We start from the raw sequence: 17,613 nt of genomic DNA on the forward strand, positions 1-17,613 counted from the left end.
TCCTCACCTTCATTTTTAACTTCCTTTTTTTTTTTTTTTGTCCTGGATTTTTTTAACACAGTTTTAACTCTCTACTTTTTTTTTTTTTCCCACTTCCTTTTTTTTTTCCCTTTACACAGAGTTGTATTCTTGATATTTTTTGTCCGCAGGGATCAGGGGATCACCTGTAAAGTTAATGGAAGAGTTAATGAGGGAATGTAGGAATGCAGGAGACTGCTATTTTTAGCATGCTTCTTCTTACATAATGATTTTTTTTTTCCCTGTGTGGTATCAAAATAGATACCAAAATACCAAATAGAACTTGGTTTCTGATAAACCTGTTTTATGTCTCAGTGTTTTACAAGAAACCCCTGTAGATACTGATACTGCAGCCACCATGATAAAAATAAATCCCGGGGATCTGGTCATTTACACTTGCCTAGGAAAAACTCTGGTGGAAGGCAGCACCTTGGTACCACAAACTTCTCATGGACGGAGCTGAAACTTGGTTTGTGCAGAAGATTTCAGGACTGGACATTTCAGTTCTGCTACAGCTTTTATGCTGCTTTCCTTGCTTCTCTCTCAGCCTTTAGGAATTAAAACAGGATAGCAAACATCTGCATCACACATTCACTAGGATCAGGGTATGGCTTCCTCTGTCTCTAGTTCCACCTCAAAGTTAAAATAATGATATCTTTAAGTATTTTTTTTTACCCTGTAAATGCCTTAAACACACACATCAGTGTTTCATAGCCCTTTTCAGCTCCTGTATGGAGATAATGCAGCTTTTGCAATGTTCTAAGGGAAACTACAAGAGACAAGCTTGAATAAATTGTGGGTGCTACAAACATGTGCTCCAAATCAAGTTAGCTAAATCCCTGGGATCCTCACTGGAAGAATGCATCATAAATTCTCTTTATTCCTAATATTAGGTGATAATTGTCTTTAAAATGTCCATTCAAGCACAGTTTAAGCCTTCAGTGAGGACTTCTGGAGGGGGTCCATCCATGTTTGAGTGGTATTCCACAGCAGGTAGATTTTTCTTCCCCAATAAATGAATTATAAGTAAATAGCTTTCTGCAACACCAAAGGACAGAATTCAAGGCTGAGCTTAAGAGTCTCCTTGCCAAGGGTTGCAGTGGATGGTGAATTTTGCATGTTTCCAAGGGGGAGTCTTCCCTCATGGAAGAGATTCCCACTGAGGGTTATTAGCCCATTCTGGAGAGACAATCACATCAGGAAATCCCTGAGCCAAGAAAAGCTGAGGGCTGGAAGAGCATCAGGGAGACATTTGACAGAAGCCAACCCTGTGCTGAAGCACTTTTTTGTGCAGCCACTGTCAGGAGGGAGGACACTGCAGGGCAGGGACAACATCTGATCTGGCACAGATGTTCTGGGCAGCAGTTGCCTCCCTGCAGCGCCGTGCTGCCTGTGGTAAACACAGGAATAAAATACTTACCTGCCTCCCAGGGCTTTGTGAGGCTTATCCCATGTCTGTACAATGCTATACGAGTTCCAACCACTCTGGGAAGCTCCCTGATTAGAAGATTCCTCTCAGATTACGAACTCCTGTGTGTCATGTTTGATGGTTGCTCTGAAACCAGTTCTCAGACCGCTGCTGTATTTTATCCCCACTTTCTGCTGCTTCCAGAGGAATCGAGAGGGAGCCTCAGCACACACCTAAAACAGTCCCAGCAGGAGTGGGAACACTCAGATGGCTTGTGGATTTTTCAGCATCTGGCTTCTTGGGGCAGAGCTTTTTGTCCCCAATGGATTCACCTCCAAGCCTAGTCATGGATCCAGATCCAAGCCAGCAGAGCCAGCAGAGCCCTAGTGCCATGTGAGCACCAGACACTGCCCTTCCTGTGCAGGACCTCAGTGTCCAAAGGGAGGTGTCAGAGGATGAACCACGCTCTGCTCTGTGGTGCCCAGCAGTGCGACAAGAGGAATGGGCAGAAACTGATGCCCAGGAAGCTCCACCTGAACATGAGGAAAATCTTTCCTCAGCAGTGACTGAGCACTGGGCAGATTGTCCAGAGAGGGTGTGGAGTGTCCTTCATTGGAGATATTCCAGAACCATCTGGACACAATCCTGTGCTGTGTGCTCTGGGATGGCCCTGCTGGAGCAGGGGGGTTGGACCTGGTCCCTTCCAGCCTGACCATTCTGTGATTTAGTGACTGTGTGACCTCGCTGAAATGCAGGTCTTCGGTGTGAGGAGTAAATGAATGGAGAATGTAACTCAGTGACAACTTCCCTTCCTCTTCATTCCTGAACTACAATGGCTCACTCACAGGTCAGTGGGCAGGAGTCCCAGGGCCAGAAGAGCTGCCTCGTCCTCATGAAGATGGGACGCACAAGGCGATTTCGGATGGTGCTTCTACTCCTCATTTCCTCAGGGAAAGCCCCGGGGAGCTCTTTAGGAAGCTGTCGCTGCCTGGAGCGTGCGGACAATGCTGGCTGCCCTCCTCACTTTATCCCGGCGAGCGACCTTCGGTGCCCCAGTCCTGGGGACAAGCGTCTGCCGCGTGTTTGGGCAGAGCGACAGCCACGGCCACCAGCGGCTTGGGGACACGCTGCCCACCTTCCCCAGTGCCGAGGGGTGCCCCGAGCCCCCCGCTCTCCCCATCCCCGGGGGGGGCGGGCCGGGCCGGGGGCGGCCCCAGCTCCATCTCGGCCCGCCCGCCTCCCGCAGCCAGTCGGGGCGGAGAGGCGGCACTGGAGGGCTCCTCTGCCGGCAGCCGGGCGGGCAGCGGTGCACATGGCATGTCTGATGGCGGCTTTCTCCCTGGGCAGCGCTTTGGTAAGGCGAGCCCTGCCTTCCCCCTGCCAGCGCCGGGCGGGGGGCGAGGTGCGGCGCTGGGGGACGGAGATGGAGCCGGGGCTCCGCGGGCAGCTCCCGAGACGCTTCCCGAGGGAAAAGCAGGGTCGGAGGGTACACCCGGGGCTGCGGGGTGCAGGATGGGGACTGAGGGATGCGCAGGGTGAGGGATGCGGGGTGAAGGATGCGGGGTGAAGGATGCGGGGTGAAGGATGCGAGTGTGCGAGCGGCTGGCGGCGCACGGCGGGACTTGACCGCTGGTTACCTCTGTCTGTAGCTAAGGCGGGGGGATTATCGCCGAGCATGCTCCCTGCGCCGCTGCGCCCCGCCGGCTTCCCGGAGGATTTGCGGAGGGACCGTAACCTTTGCATAACACCCGGGGCCGGCGGGGGACGGAGCGGGCAGAGCCCGCGGGACCGTCCTGCCGCTGCCACCGGCCGGGCGCTGCCGTCCCCGCCGGGCTCCGGGAGCGGCCCGGCTCCTCACCGGCTCCACCAAACTACATGGGAAATAGCCCAAAGTGTCCAAAAGCAGCTGAGAGGTGAGCGCGGTGCTGCGGAGCCGCCGGTCCTGCGAGCGCAGGGCTCGGCATGCGGGGCTGGGGCATCGCTGCGGGGTGGCAGCGGAGAGGAGAGAGCGCTGCAGGTGTTGGGGCGTACAGAGGGGGCTCAGGTGTGCCTGTGCCTTGGCTGAGTCTGTGCCTGTCGTAGCCACGGCATTGCCCAGCTTTTTCCAAGCGAAGGTGAACCCGGGAGGCGTTTGGATCATCCCGGTTGCTCGGGGGATCCTCACCCGTAGCGGGTGGTCCCTGGAGGAGGAAGGTGTGTGAACAGGCAGTTCGGTCCACACAGTGACTGAAATTGTTTAATGTCCCAGTAACAAAAATCTTTGGCTTCACACTCTCGGGTGATTGAGTAGTCAGAGGCAAGGGTCTTGTCCAAAGGATGTTTTATTTGGAATCGATCTAAACTGGAGAAGCTCTGACTGTCACCTAGATAATCAAGGTGACCTACTCATTCAGAGTTCATTTTTGGATATTCCCTCTGATTGTGTGGAAGTGCCCAGTGGTTCCTCAGAACAAAAGAGATTATGAGTGCCAGAGTCAGCCTTGAAAACATTCAGGGAAGAATATTGTAAACTTGCCTTCCCAACGTTTCTAGGGAAGTTCCCCTGCTTTGATTGTTGAGCTCTAAGATGTTTCACATTACTCTTGTTATGTTCAAATTACATACCATGGCACTGAACTATTTAAGAATTTGACAGTAAGTGTTAGTGGATACCTGACCTCTAAGTAAGTTGAGAGCATGATTAAAATCTCTTTCTTGAGAAAATGTGGCGAGCAGAGCTGATTATTTTCATCCAGAACTTGGGGCTTGTGCGTGAAGAATGTGAAGATGCCAGCTATGGAGTGGTTAAGCAGAAGTATTTTTTTTTTCATCAGTGATTATGTAGGACTTGAGGTTTTTTAAATGTTTTTGTCAGCATTCATGACAAGTGACTGATCTGAGCTGGGCTGGTGTTACAGCAAAGATGGGAAGACCGGGAACCATGAGAGGGAAATGGAAGTGGCACAGGCAAGAGGAGGCAGTGTCACTTCTTAGCTGAATTAGACAAATAGAGGGAAACAATGGCAAGATCTTCAGCTCTGTTTGTGTTCATGCATTGAAAAGTAGTGCAGCACATCTGCTTTCCAGGAGATAACTTTGTATTATGTGTCAGCATGGAAAGCTTGGCACATCAGCCATATACAGGAGTCCTTTCCAATACAAACCTACATTAAAACCACTAAATTTCCTAATAGACAACTGTGCAGATGTTTGGCTCTGCTTAAGCCATCCACCAAACAACAGATGACAGTGAACAGCCTTTCAACAGAACTGTTCAAAATTCTGTTTAGCTGAAGAAAATTCATGACTGTTTTTCTGTTGAGCTTACACACATCCTGCTCATATTGGTCCAAGGCACCTGTGGCGGTAAAAGGAATCCAAAAAGATCCAAATTTTGTAGGCATAATAAAAAAAAAAAAAAAAAAAAAAAAAAAAAAAAAAAAAAAAAAAAAAAAAAAAAAAGAAAAAAAAAAAAAAAAAAGAGAGAAAGATGGGTGGAAGGCCATTGTCATGGCCAGGAGGTGGGGGGGGCGGGAGGTTTAGTCCAAAAAGTGCCAAGTGGAATTGCACAGAGTGCTGTGATAGGCAAAGTGTAGCAAGAGGGATGGCTGTGAGCACAGGACATTGACCTTACAGTGTCAGTGGTGCAAGAACTGGAGCAGGGTTTGTGTGCTCATGTGGCTGATAAGATTTCCATTAGTTATCACTATCAAGCATGGAAAGCACTCAAGGATTTTGGGTGCAAAGCATTGTGCTTTCCTAAAAGACCTCCAGAAAAGAACTTATACTGTCGTCCCAGGTTGCAAAGTCTCCAGAACTATCAGTGCAGGAGAAAATAAAGCATGAAATAGTACATTTGAAAATTCTCAGAAATATAATTTCACCTTGACAAAAGCATAGGCTGATCTAGAGGAGCAAGAGCTCTTAGATATTTTGAGTGGCTGTCTGTTGAAATGTCGGCACAAATAATTGTTCAGCCAGCTCCCTTCCCCCTTCAGCTCTGTACCAAGCCCTGGAATCAGAGTAACTAGAACCAAATTCCTTGAGTGCATGAGAAACCAAATACAATGGGGACTGAACTTATAAATGTATTAATCTGGTGCAAGATCTGAAAGACAAACTGGTGCTAAAGGAGCTGTATGTGCTGCAAAAGCTCTTTTACCTCTTCTGTCAAGGCTCAGGCAAAAGAACCAACAAAAGATTGCTTTATTTTACTCCTCTTTCACCTTTCAGCACATTACAGCTGGATTTTTGTGCTATTTAAAGAACAATTCTGGTGCAGAAGGTTTTGAAACGTGTTCCTAACAAAAGTCTGTGAACTTTCTCCACTTTCCCTGCAGGGTGGCAGCAGTTCTGGTTGCACCATGGCCGAGCCCAAGTCTGTGTGTGTTTCAGTGGACGAGGTGGTCTCCAATGGCACAGACACCCAGGACATCCACCTCATCAATGGACACTTAAAAAAAGTGGACAATGCTCTGACAGAAGCTCACAGGTTCTCCTACCTGCCCCGCAGGCCAGCTGTGAACATTGAGTTTAAAGAACTGTCCTACTCCATCCAGGAAGGGCCATGGTGGAGAAAGAAAGGTGAGGAAAACAAGGTTTCATCCACAGGAGGCTGTAGAGGCAGCAGTTCATACAACTGCTCATTTCTGCCTCCCAGTTCTTGAGGATCTGAAGTAAATATAGTATTGCTGTGCTGCCAAATATCTGTCCTGTGATCTTGCCTGTCTACAATTTATTGTTGAGGGTGGGTAGAGCATGCAGGAGTTTAAAGATGGGGGTGGGGGAAGTGAGGAGGCTTTGTTTTTTTACTCCTGCAATTGGCTGTTTTGTGAGGTGGTTGTTTTTTCAGTACTCTTTCAGAACAGTGAGTATCTCAGAATTTCACAAGGCATTAGACACCAGGATAAAAACTGTTTTCTTTAAGGGCTGTGTTTGGAAAGAAATGCTGTGAGCTCTAGGTTTCTCTGCAGCTTAGATGGGTCTCTCAAAGCTTGTAATTTCTGTGATGAAATCACTGGTGCCTGCTGGGACTGAATCCTGGGGTTCAGTCAAGGGCCAGGATGCTTTTTGGTTTGCTGATACACACTGCAGAGAGTTCACACCAAAATTATAGATATTGGGCACTTCTCAAAGAAGAGAAGCGTTGGGAGTAAGAAGGGATTATTCAGCTCTCTTCTCTAGAGGTTCTTGGTTGATTCCAGTTCTAAAAGGTGATTCTGTCCTTTCTCCTCTGCTTGCCATCAATTCCTTTCATGCCTTCATTGGCTTTGTGTAACCATGTGTTTCCTAGAGAGTTTTCTGTTTTTTAGGGTTTTTTTTTTTTCGTGTGTGTGGCTGGTTGTCTCTGAAAGGAAAACTAGGTCATGCAGTAAATTCCTGCCAGCGAAAAGAAGTATGGCCCAAGAGAAAAATATTGAAATCTTCAGGAGAATTTTGTGTACTAAATGCCATAGTTGCCCTTCCTTGAGGAACTCTCTCCCAGCAATGTAAGTTGGCATGGTTGTGTGCTTTAGTTCTTTATAGAGATAAGGCCCTGCCAGTGCAGCCCTCACCTGAGCCATACTTGATACCTGCACTGGCCCTGAAACTACAAATCCACTGGCTTAAAGGTTCCACTTGAAATTGTTTCACCAAGTACTTGGCTGCTGTCTGTAAATTGTATCATTATCACAACACCAAGGCTTCAATAGTCTAAACATGTATGGTATGAAAAGCTCTGGAGCTGTTGCCATGAAAGTGCTACTGTATGCGGGCAGGCTGTGCATACAATTATTCATTTGTTGAAAGATCTGCAGATTTCATGCTTTAATGGGTTTTTCAACATCAAAACTGTATGTAGACCCACTGGCCTTCTTTTAATTGCTTGCTAAAATTGCATGGAGCTACATTGTCCATAGGAGAATAGCTTGGTTTGGCAGCAACTTTGGTACATTCAAAATTATTCTTTATCTTATCAGAATGAGCACAAAACACTGAAGGTTTTTTGTCCTCCAAGAAATGGAGCAATGCCAAAATGTCTCATTTAAGATTTAAAAGCTTGAGATTTCTAACTGAATCTCTTTCTCACTGGCCAGAATTGATTGAGGGATTCTATACCCAAAACCTCTGTTAAGATTTTCTGACATGCCTGGGTGACTTGGCTTGAACAAAACAATGTCCTGGCAAAACACCCTGCTGCTGAAAATGACCTGTGGAGGTATTTAGCTCTGGGCTATGGTTATATGGCTGTGTCACCACATTTGGGTTTGAAAGAGGAGATTGAACTCTCCTGGCTGGCTGTGTGGAGGGGTTCAGGTGTTCCTCAGCTGCTCTCACACCCCGTGTCACCCCTGGGACCACCAAGGACAGGCTCAGAGCGGCTGAGCTGCTGTCTGCCAGCAGGGCTTGGCTCTCCTCTGCTTGCCAAGGAGCTGACACAGACCTGGGAGGTCTGCACCCAGTGCCAAGTGAGCCAAAGAGTGCTCTCACAGCCAGGGAGCTGAACCACATCGTGTGGCTGAGGCCATTCCCAGCTGGAGACGAGCCCTGACCCTTCTCCTTCCTCATCAGGGAGAGCACAGCTGGAATATTCTGTCAGTTTGGGTGCTTTGTATCAGCAGAGATATGAAGCTGGAAAGGGCCTGTCAAAGGGGTAAAAAAATGGTTGAGGGGACCTACAAAGAGCAGCTGAGGAGTCTGGGCTGCTCCTGCCAATAGTGCCAGATGATAAATTACAAGAGCCCATGGGTGGTTCGGGGTGGACACCAGGAAATAAATTCCTGTTGCCAGCTGCAGCACTGGGATGTGTCACCCAGGGACAGTGGGGACACGTGGCTGAGCTGCTGATCTGATCTGGAGCTGGTGGTTCTCTTGCTTTGATGGAAAGCTGGGCCAGGTGACCTCCAAAGGTCTCTTCCTCCAGTGTTTCAGTGAGTTGCTGGTCAGATTATAGAAACCTTCCAGAACCAAACTTTCCTCCCAGCCGTGTTCCCTCATCCAGGGGCTGGCTCAATATATTGGTTTTAAGAGAAAATATTTTCCATTAGAGAAATAGAAAAGTAAGTTGCTTAAATAGTCCCCAATGAAGGTAGGAACCAAACAGTTCAGATTCTCTCATTTATTTTAGTGGTTCTGCAAGTAGAAGATTTTTTTGTGTGTAATTTGGGATATCTCTGTTCAAACCTGGTGGATTTATAGCTGAGTGCATTACATATAAAACTATTCTGAATACCTTATGCAGGTATAAGGTATTCAGAATAGTTCCAGTGGGAAGCTGGGACTTTACAGTGCCCAGGAGAAGGGCAATATTGTACCTCCAAACATTGTGCTGGATTCAGCACTCCTTTTGGATTCCCTGTGCTAAATGTCTCTCTCATTGCTGTAATGTGAAATATTTGAATTCACTTTTTATGAGAAGAGTAGCAGAAAACATGCTGGGGAAAAAAAAAGAAAGGAGATGTCTCTCAGTTCACATTGTTCTTGGGTGTTGGTTGTGGTAAGAAGAGATAAGGAATGCTGTTTCAAAAATGTCTTTTAATTAATGGTGTTTCTATTCTTAAATGGAGCTTGAAAAAGAAAATCTACTATTTCTACATCATTCTCTATGACTGTATATGAATTAGTTAAAACCTTTCAAGAGTGTTGGATCACAAAGGCAGAAGTGCAGTTCCCTTGCAAAGACAATTTGTGCCGGCATGTTGGACAGGAATCAGCTGAAGAGCAATTCCCTTCAGTAAAAATGGCATTGCAAAGTAATGTTAAGGTTAGGCTCTAAATGAGCAGGAGGAGGAATAATTAGTAGTGCTGCCATTGTGTTCTGTACTTAGCTTGATTGTTCAGGCAATGCAACTCATGGTATGTCATGTCTTTTACTTTGCATTAAAAGCCCGAAGAAAGGTGAATTTGCATTGCTTGTCAACAACAAAGAAGCTAAATAAGCCATAGTAGACTTCAGATTGGAATTTTTCATTTATTTTTGTCTCAGCCTTAAACTGCTTAATTAAACTATTAAATATCATTTTCTCTTTAAATACAGGGAGGGGCATTTTGATTCTAATGTTTATATGATAATGCTGCTCTCCTTCTGAGGTTTTATCAGACTCATGGCAGAGATTGGTGTGACTCTGGAGCTGATTAATTCCTGCTGTAATTTCCCCTGAGGTCAGTGGGATTAACAGGGAAGGAATATGGCAGGTCAGTCCTTGATCAAAGCTCCTCTATCTGACCCATTCCATTTGGTAGGAGCTGTTGCCAATATGGGAATTTGGGAGAGGTCAGAGAGGTAAAAGTTTCAGAAGGTCTCAGCTGACTTTGGCATTTTCCCCATAAAGCTTTTAGGGAGTTGGCCAACAAGTAGAAACAGCCATTCCTTCAGGTTTGAAGGAAAGGGATTTTTGAGTGACTTGTGAGGTTAAGGATCTTCCAGAACTGAAAATGTGTCCCAGTCTTTGAATCCAGGCTGTGTTCAAGCACGTCCTGGTGGTTTCCTGTGGGTCAGTGAGGTTCATGATTTCAGAAAGCCCCAGGGCTCCTGGAGGAACTGCTGTGAGGTTAAGATGGACTGGCAAAGACAGAAAAAGGGAACTTCAGCATATTTGGTAGAAATAATAGGGCTGCTTAGTCCTAGGATACTTCTGCTTTCTTTTAGGATGAGGGACCCAGCTGCCTTGGAGGGGAAAAGAAAGAGTCCTGTGTTACATCCAGCGTGGATCCTTAAATGTGAAAAGCAAGATCTACAGAGCTTTGGAACAAAACACGGCCAAAGTTTCACTGTCTTGTCACAAAGCCATTTATCTAAGGGCTGAGGAAGAGATGGAAGTGGGTCTTGGCTCCTGAGCTGTATGTTTAAACTGCAGTTTGAAATGTAAATCACAGGAACACAGAGATTGGTTTTACAGGTTCACAGAAAAATTACAGACGTGTAGGTTTTCATACTAGGACTCCTGAAAACTGTTTGCAAGAGGATTTGGTAGAAAAGTCAGTGCCTTGGGTTTCTGTCATTTTTCTTAAAAGCACCATGAAATAATTTGAATTGTGGTTTGGGGATGAATTAAGTACAGTCCCCTCTACAAAGGGGGCATGAAAAGTACTTTGGAGCTTTCTGTCTGGGTCAAAGTCATTCAGCTTTATTTGAGAAAGATACATACATTCTATGTATGCCATGAAAGGACATTTGTTCTATTGTTTCTAGGTGGGTTTGCTATAATGCAGGATGGAGATGGAAATGTTCTGCCTATATAATTGAGTGCATCCAGCAAGAAAATAGTAATAAATTTGCTTGCAAAACACCACAACAACTCAGGGATTGCTTTTCTTCTTTTTTTTTTTTTTTTTTTTTTTTTTTTTTCCCCTCCCCTCTCACACTTCTCAGTATTCATGGTTAATTAGGCAACGTTTTCGTTGGAAATTTCTCCGTTGTTATTTTTAGGGCTGTAATGAGTCACTTGTGCTGCGTTCGAGCTCTGCTAGGATTTGGTCTGGAGTAACCTCTGAGGGAGCTGGCTCCGGCCGGGCACAGTGCACCCGGGGATTTTCACTGCAGAAATTCGTGCTCAGCAGAAAACGCCCCATTTCTTGTTATTTTGGGTTTGCTCTGACGGCTCCAACCCCGTGCAAGCAAAGCGGAGCGGTGCTGGTGCTGTCCAGGTTGCTGTTCCGCAGCTTTGAGCGGTAGGAGGGGAATGAAGCGCTCGGACGGCTCCGAGGTGTCCGAGGGGGAGCACGGAGCCCTTGGCAGCTTGGTTGGTATTCATGGAAGGCCAGGAGTGGCCGTCACAGCCCGAGACAGTGTCATCAGAACAGCGCGATCCCTGCCTGCCGGCCCCGAGCGATGTTAATGCCGTTCTCTGCATAAGATGGAAACTTCACCGCTGTCAAACCATCAGCAGAGATTTAAACAGCCTGGGCTTTGCCGATTTGCTTCGGTGCCGTCTTAGGAATTAGCTCTAGTACACACACTCGGACAGACCCCTTTCTTTTTATTTAGCTGGGCTCTTTATTTATTTAATTTTTTTTGCAGCGTCCTCTCTATGACTTCACCGCAAAGATCTCCCGCACCCCCGTCTCTCTCCCATCCCCTCCGGAGATACCCAAACGAACCGCAGGAGAGGAGGGGGGGCCGGAGGGGAGGATTTGGCCTGGATGATGTGCTAATCCGTGCCGGGGGAGTCGGAAAAAGCCGGCCGGCGCTGCTGGGGCAGGTGCAGTGCGGTGGAGGTGCCGCATGCCCGCCCGGCGCGGTTACTGCCGGGCAATGCACTGCAGTAACCCGGGATGCGCTGCCGGCTGCTCCGCCGCTGTTGCTAAGACGGGAAGGAGGGAGGGAGAGATGCAGAACGGGAGCGAGCGAAAACCCACTTTCCGAGAGAGATTTTTGTTTTTCTTTCTTTCTTTTTTTCCCCTTTTTTCTTTTTTTTTTCCTTTTTTCTCTTCTTTCTTTCTTTCTTTCTTTCTTTCTTTCTTTCTTTCTTTCTTTCTTTCTTTCTTTCTTTCTTTCTTTCTTTCTTTCTTTCTCTCTTTCTCTCTTTCTCTCTTTCTCTCTCTCTTTCTCTCTCTCTTTCTCTCTTTCTCTCTCTCTCTCTCTCTTTCTCTCTCTCTCTCTCTCTTTCTCTCTTTCTTTCTCTTCCTTTCTTTCTCTCTTTCTTTCTCTCTTTCTTTCTTTCTTTCTCTCTCTCTTTTTCTCTCTCTCTTTCTTTCTCTAATTCTCCCTTTCTTTCTCCCTTTCTTCCTCCCTTCCTCCCTTTCCTCCCTGTCTTTCTCTTTCCTTCTTTCCTTCTTTCCTTCTTTCCTTCTTTCCTTCTTTCCTTCTTTCCTTCTTTTCTTCTTTCCTTCTTTTCTTCTTTCCTTCTTTCCTTCTTTCCTTCTTTCCTTCTTTCCTTCCGCCACTTCCGCCACTTCCTCTCCTCTCCTCTCCTCTCCTCTCTCTCCTCTCCTCTCCTCTCCTCTCCTCTCCTCTCCTCTCCTCTCCTCTCCTCTCCTCTCCTCTCCTCTCCTCTCCTCTCCTCTCCTCTCCTCTCCTCTCCTCTCCTCTCCTTTCCTTTCCTTTCCTTTCCTTTCCTTTCCTTTCCTTTTCCTTTCCTTTCCTTTCCTTTCCTTTCCTTTCCTTTTCCTTTCCTTTCCTTTCCTTTCCTTTCCTTTCCTTTCCTTTCCTTTCCCTGAAATTTCCTTTCCCTGAAATTTCCTTTCCCTGAAATTTCCTTCCTTTTTTTCCTTCCTTTTCCCCCCCTCATCTCTCTCTGCCAGATGGGTTGTATTGTTCTCCACCATTTTTTTGCCTGCTTTGTCTGAGAGTTGTTTTCATCTCTTGTGCAAATCAAGATCCATATGTTAGGAAGAATAAACAAGTTAGGCCGGTTGAAACCAACTGCAATACTGGTAAAAGGCTCATTTTAGGCAAATATTGTGTAAATTCTTTTTCAGTGGCTTAAAGTGTTGGCAAAATTAATTAAAATTAGGCATGATTTTGTAGCAGAGGGTTTCTAAGCACATGTTTTAACCTTGATAAAATCTGTGTAGTTTTTGTTTTAACACTTAAGCTGTGTCAAGACGGTAAAAATACATTGAGTAGCTGCTGTTACTGGGATAGTTCACAGTGTTGTATTAAGTGATAAATAACTCTTCCCAGTGTCCTTTTGCATGTGTTCTGTAAAATAGAGGTTATTGGGAACAAATCTTGGTCAGCCCCTTTGTCTGATCCTTCTACTGTTTCCCAGCTGAGTATGCTCTTACTTCAGCATTACTTGTTTTCCTTCAAGCAGAATCCATTGTTATTGTGGCTTTGTTTTTGTTGGGGTTTGGGTTTTTTTTTTTGTTTGTTTAGAGTTTTTTGGACCTGGAGCTTTTATAGAAATGTGCCTTGAGTTTGACTCAGTGCTTTTTGGTCACTGAGTCTTAAAGCAGAACATCTTCTTTCTCTCTGCTGTATTGTTTGTTAAACCTAAACATTACAATGACCTCACTAGTTTTCATTCTAGCTAATGTTTTGATAGAATAAACTTTATTAACTGCTGCTGTGAAAACTTGTGGCTGAGGAAGGAGGCTTTAGAGAGTTACCAATTAAAGCATTCTGGAATTCCCATGCCAGGAAGTGGTCACAGTGAGCTGTTTGGTGTCTGAGCTCTGGTTTTTTGCTGTTTCCATCTCTCACAAAAAGTGTTGGGGGCTGGCTGTAACTCACCCTGACACCCTTTACTACAACTTGCTGTGTTCTGAGTGGGGTTTGATGCAATGATTTATCCTCTGCCCATAGGTGGTCATGCCCTGCTCGAGGCATTGAGGAGGTAGAGGCAACAAGCACCAGCATCTGGGTGTACTTTTGTCACATTTCAAAGTAGACTTTGGTTTCTGTGGTCTGCAGATCCATCTGAAGGCTGAGGAAAGATGAAGCAAGAGGCATTTTGCAATTGGAGAACCTCAGACATCACATGGTTCATCAGGGTTTTCCACAACCTCACTGAAAGGAAAGAGAAATCACAAGAGCAGACAAAAGCAGAAGCTAACTTGAGTAAAAATGCTGGTGAAGTTCATTTTTTGTTGCGCACTTTGATGCCATTTTGGAAAGTGCCTTCTGGAAGTCCTTGGGGTCTGAGCTTACCAACTCTTTAGGGCAGATTTTTTGTTCTGTGGGGATTTAATATCTCAGAGTTCAGCTCTGTATCCTCTGAGAAATTATTATTATGTTTTGTTTCTCACAATGTAGCATTTTTCTTGTAGGTAAACTGTGGGGACAGTCAGAGCATGACACTACTCAGAATGTGGCAGGCCCTCACTCAACTCAGCTGCTTTATAATTCACATCTGCACCCTTTAAACTTTGGAGGGATAACTTTGTCTTCTATTAGAAAACAGTGCTTGGTGTTATTATTAAAATAACAAGCCAAGACTTACAAGAAACAACATGCAAGGAGATCCCCAGCAAAATTTACATGATTAGCATGTGGGAACGAACTGATTTGGATTCATAATTAAAGCATTGCAAACTGAAAGGTGGGTGTTCATTCTCAAAATGAAAGCCCTTGAGGCAAAACCTAAATCAGCCAGTGATGCTTTAACCCCAGAACCTCTGTGACTTGCACCTGGAGAGGTGCAGAAGGAAATGTATCTTACATAAGACTGACTTTCTGTCAAAAAGAAATTGGGAGTTTGTGTCACTGTGCCCAGAGTCCCTTCCTTTGCTGCAGGCATCTGAGAGAACTGAGCACCTACTTTCTTGTGGGACTGATTTATTTAAGAGCTTTAATAAAATACCTTGTTCAAACATGACATCCAGGTCAGATGACAAAATGCCCCTTTTTTTTTTTTTTAAGTATTCCTTCTAAAGGAAATCACATGCAATTAATATTGCCAAATCTTGTATCAGGAATTTCTGCACAAGGCCTTTTATCTCTTATCAAAACCCTTGGGACAGCAAGAAGCTGAGGTGGTGGTGGTTCAGATTGCCTGCCCACTGTGCCAGCTTTGGACTCAGAAATTTTTGGTTAGCACCACTGGTACAGAAGGACAACAAATTCACTCTTATTTACCATGTGGAAAATTTAGTTTTCTTCTGTGAAAGTAGTTTACATTCAGAACTTTAGTGCCTGGGACCAGCAGAGTGTTCCTTATTAAGCCCAGGAGCAATTTTTAACAGACATCATCTTCTTAATATCAAAGTCCATTAGGAAATGGAAAAACTGAGGGTATCCAAATTGTCCAGATGTACTCACTTTTTCACCAACTTCATGAGAAGAACACACAATACACCATGTATGGAAGGATTACTGCCCTTTTCAACCAATTCTTTAAGTTGTGCATCCCCAGGTATGATGGAGAAGGGTAACAGCACAGACAGAGGAGGCCAAACAGTTTTGGCTGTTTTCAGTAACTCCCTGAAGCTCAGTAACTCCCTACAGGTAACTGCAAGGAGGCCTGCTGAAATATCCCATTAATGGTTATTTTGAAAGCTGCTCCCTTGTGAATTCTGTGCTTTGGTGCAGATGTTTGAGTTTAATTTGGGCTGTGGATACTTTGTTGCCTGGAAAAGAAGATTTCAGAGAGAATATTTGATCTGAATGTGAGTGGTGGCATAAAATACAGCAGTACCAGTGCTGTGTAAGTGTCTCTGGAAGGAGGACAAAGCAAAGACAGACAGAGTTCTGTCCAGGAAATGGAAATGGTGTGGCTGGAGCTGTGTGCTGCAATGTGGCTCCAGTCACCCTGCAGGTCCTCACTGGGCCTTCTTGTCACTGCTGAGCTTCTGTTCCCATTTGCAGCTCATTTAGGCTCTGCTGATTTGTGGGGGGGAACAGATGCACTCTGCAGACTTAATTTTCTTCAGAAGGTACAGGGATAAATCCATCCAGATTCTTACCAGGCAGAACTACATGGAATTACACGATAGCCATAGAGATAACCGCTTGTTTGTTCAGGGTTTTTTTTTTTTTTTTTTGGTTATGTATCTGTTCCAAATAAAAATAAATGGCAGAGACCTTGGCTTTACAAGCTAATTTACCATCTGCCTCTCATCTAGTATGTACAGCCTGCATCTTTTGTGTAAGAACCATATTTCTTCCGGCTTCACGTGTTTAGAGTAATGACAAATGTTGTTTATAATTGCCGAGCATCTGCTACAAAAGAGAGGAGAAGATTGAATATGCAGTGGTCAGGTTCCTGGGTAAATGAGAATGGACCTGTGCTCTGTCTCCTGCTGAGCTTTAGAGGGTAGGCTTTTATGCCAGACAGAAGAAAGAAGTTTCAAATGAAGCCATGCACCTGGTTAATATGAAATTTAAAGGAAAAAAACCACCACAAACTGAAGCTTTTAATATTCTTGTTAAGCAATGGAGCTAAATTCTGCCCTGTTGCATCTGTTTTTGAAGCAGTCAAGTGGATGGGGCTGCACCAGCAGAGCCTGGCCAGTATAATTTTTTTTTTTGTCATGATGCAGTTATTACCTCAAGTGCTTTGAAAATTAAGCACTCTAATAACACCAGCATGGCAGGGCTGGAATGGGTAAATGAGTACCCAATTAAAAGAAAGGGGATTGGAGCTAAATATTTGCTATTAGAGGAAGAGCATTTTCTTTTTCTGGGTCAAAAAGCCACAAACTGCAGCCAGCTTATTGCATATGAATATCAAGGCCTGATGTCTAAAATTCAATTTGAGGCTTATAAAGCTGAAGCCTGTGGGTGGCTGGCTGGGATGGAGTTCCATTTCCTTCTCCACTTGCAGAGGTGAAGCTCTGATGCTGTCACCAGAGAAATGTGAGCCAGAAAGCCAAGGACAGTGCAGGGGGGCACATCTGTGCACAGCTGGCAGTGAAAAGTTACTCCCATGGGTTTTAATTTTGACCCTGAGTCTTGCAGAATTTCTTGAAGAAGAATTTTCCCCAGAGAAACAAATTGACAGTAGATAAATACAAAGATGAACGATGGGAGAGCTTTTGGAAAGGGAAGAAGTTGGGTCCGTCTGTTTTGAAACCAGAACTGCTGAGTCCTTCACAAGGAGTGCCCAATGATAATGACAGTAATTATCAGTAATAAAAATGAGACTCTTAGGAGCAGCTGGAGCTGGTGGGGCTTTGAGGCATGAGGAGATTCCTCCTGCCCTGGGGGGTGGCAGCCTTGGTTCTGGAATTGCAAGTCCAGCTGGTGGTGAGGCAGGGCACCCAGGCAGCTGGATGGACCAGCAGGAGGACAGAGGGCTCCTCCGGCACCCTCCTAAACTCAGATGACACCTGGGCAAAGCTGAGCAGCCCCAGAGCCTCCCTGGCATCCTCTCTGGCTGGTTGTGGTTTGCACACACAAACACATACAGATCTCTCCACCACTGGGTTTTGGACATGCTGTCCATCCCATCAGTCCCTCAGACTTTGGTCTCCTTCAGTTGTTGGACCTCCAATAACCCCTCAGATTTGCAACCTCTTGCTTCAGCAGCTGGTGTGGAAATTTTCTGCTGCTGACCACTGGGTCCATGGTGATGTCTCCTGCACATGAGCTCACAGAGGTGAGGGCATTCCTATCATAGAGATTTTTGCCCCCAACAAAAGGGGAGGAATGATGAGGACAACTCCATCTCATCAGAAGACAAATTAATTACTTTATTATACTGTATATTTATTAGACTGTATTATACTTTATTATAATGCATTATTCTATATTATATTACACTATATTACATTACATCTAAACTGAATCTGCCAAGCACTCAACTGCACAGAATCTCGTGGCTGTCAGCCCCACACACACCTGG

General features: G+C 45.4%; 1 protein-coding gene across 5 annotated transcripts in view; it reads left to right on the forward strand.

Annotated features, from left to right (window-relative positions):
* Positions 1–2,644: 2,644 nt before the first annotated feature.
* ABCG1 (ATP binding cassette subfamily G member 1) overlaps positions 2,645–17,613 on the forward strand; it is a 60,795-nt gene continuing 45,826 nt past the window's right edge. For 4 of the 5 annotated variants that reach the window (XR_011679665.1, XR_011679666.1, XM_071430195.1 and 1 more), the window contains exons 1-2: positions 2,645–2,780; positions 5,746–5,989. Coding sequence is in view for 3 of the 5 variants with exons in the window: in XM_071430195.1 (XP_071286296.1) it covers positions 2,739–2,780; positions 5,746–5,989 (286 nt within the window). In the remaining 2 variants the exon portion in view is untranslated. Of the gene's footprint in view, positions 2,781–3,206; positions 3,340–5,745; positions 5,990–17,613 lie in introns of those variants that run through there. The other variant, XM_071430194.1, reaches the window with a different exon arrangement.

The sequence above is a fragment of the Agelaius tricolor genome, unplaced genomic scaffold (assembly GCF_023055355.1).
Source record: "Agelaius tricolor isolate 1412-34295 unplaced genomic scaffold, bAgeTri1.0.p SCAF_7, whole genome shotgun sequence".
NCBI lineage: Eukaryota > Metazoa > Chordata > Aves > Passeriformes > Icteridae > Agelaius > Agelaius tricolor.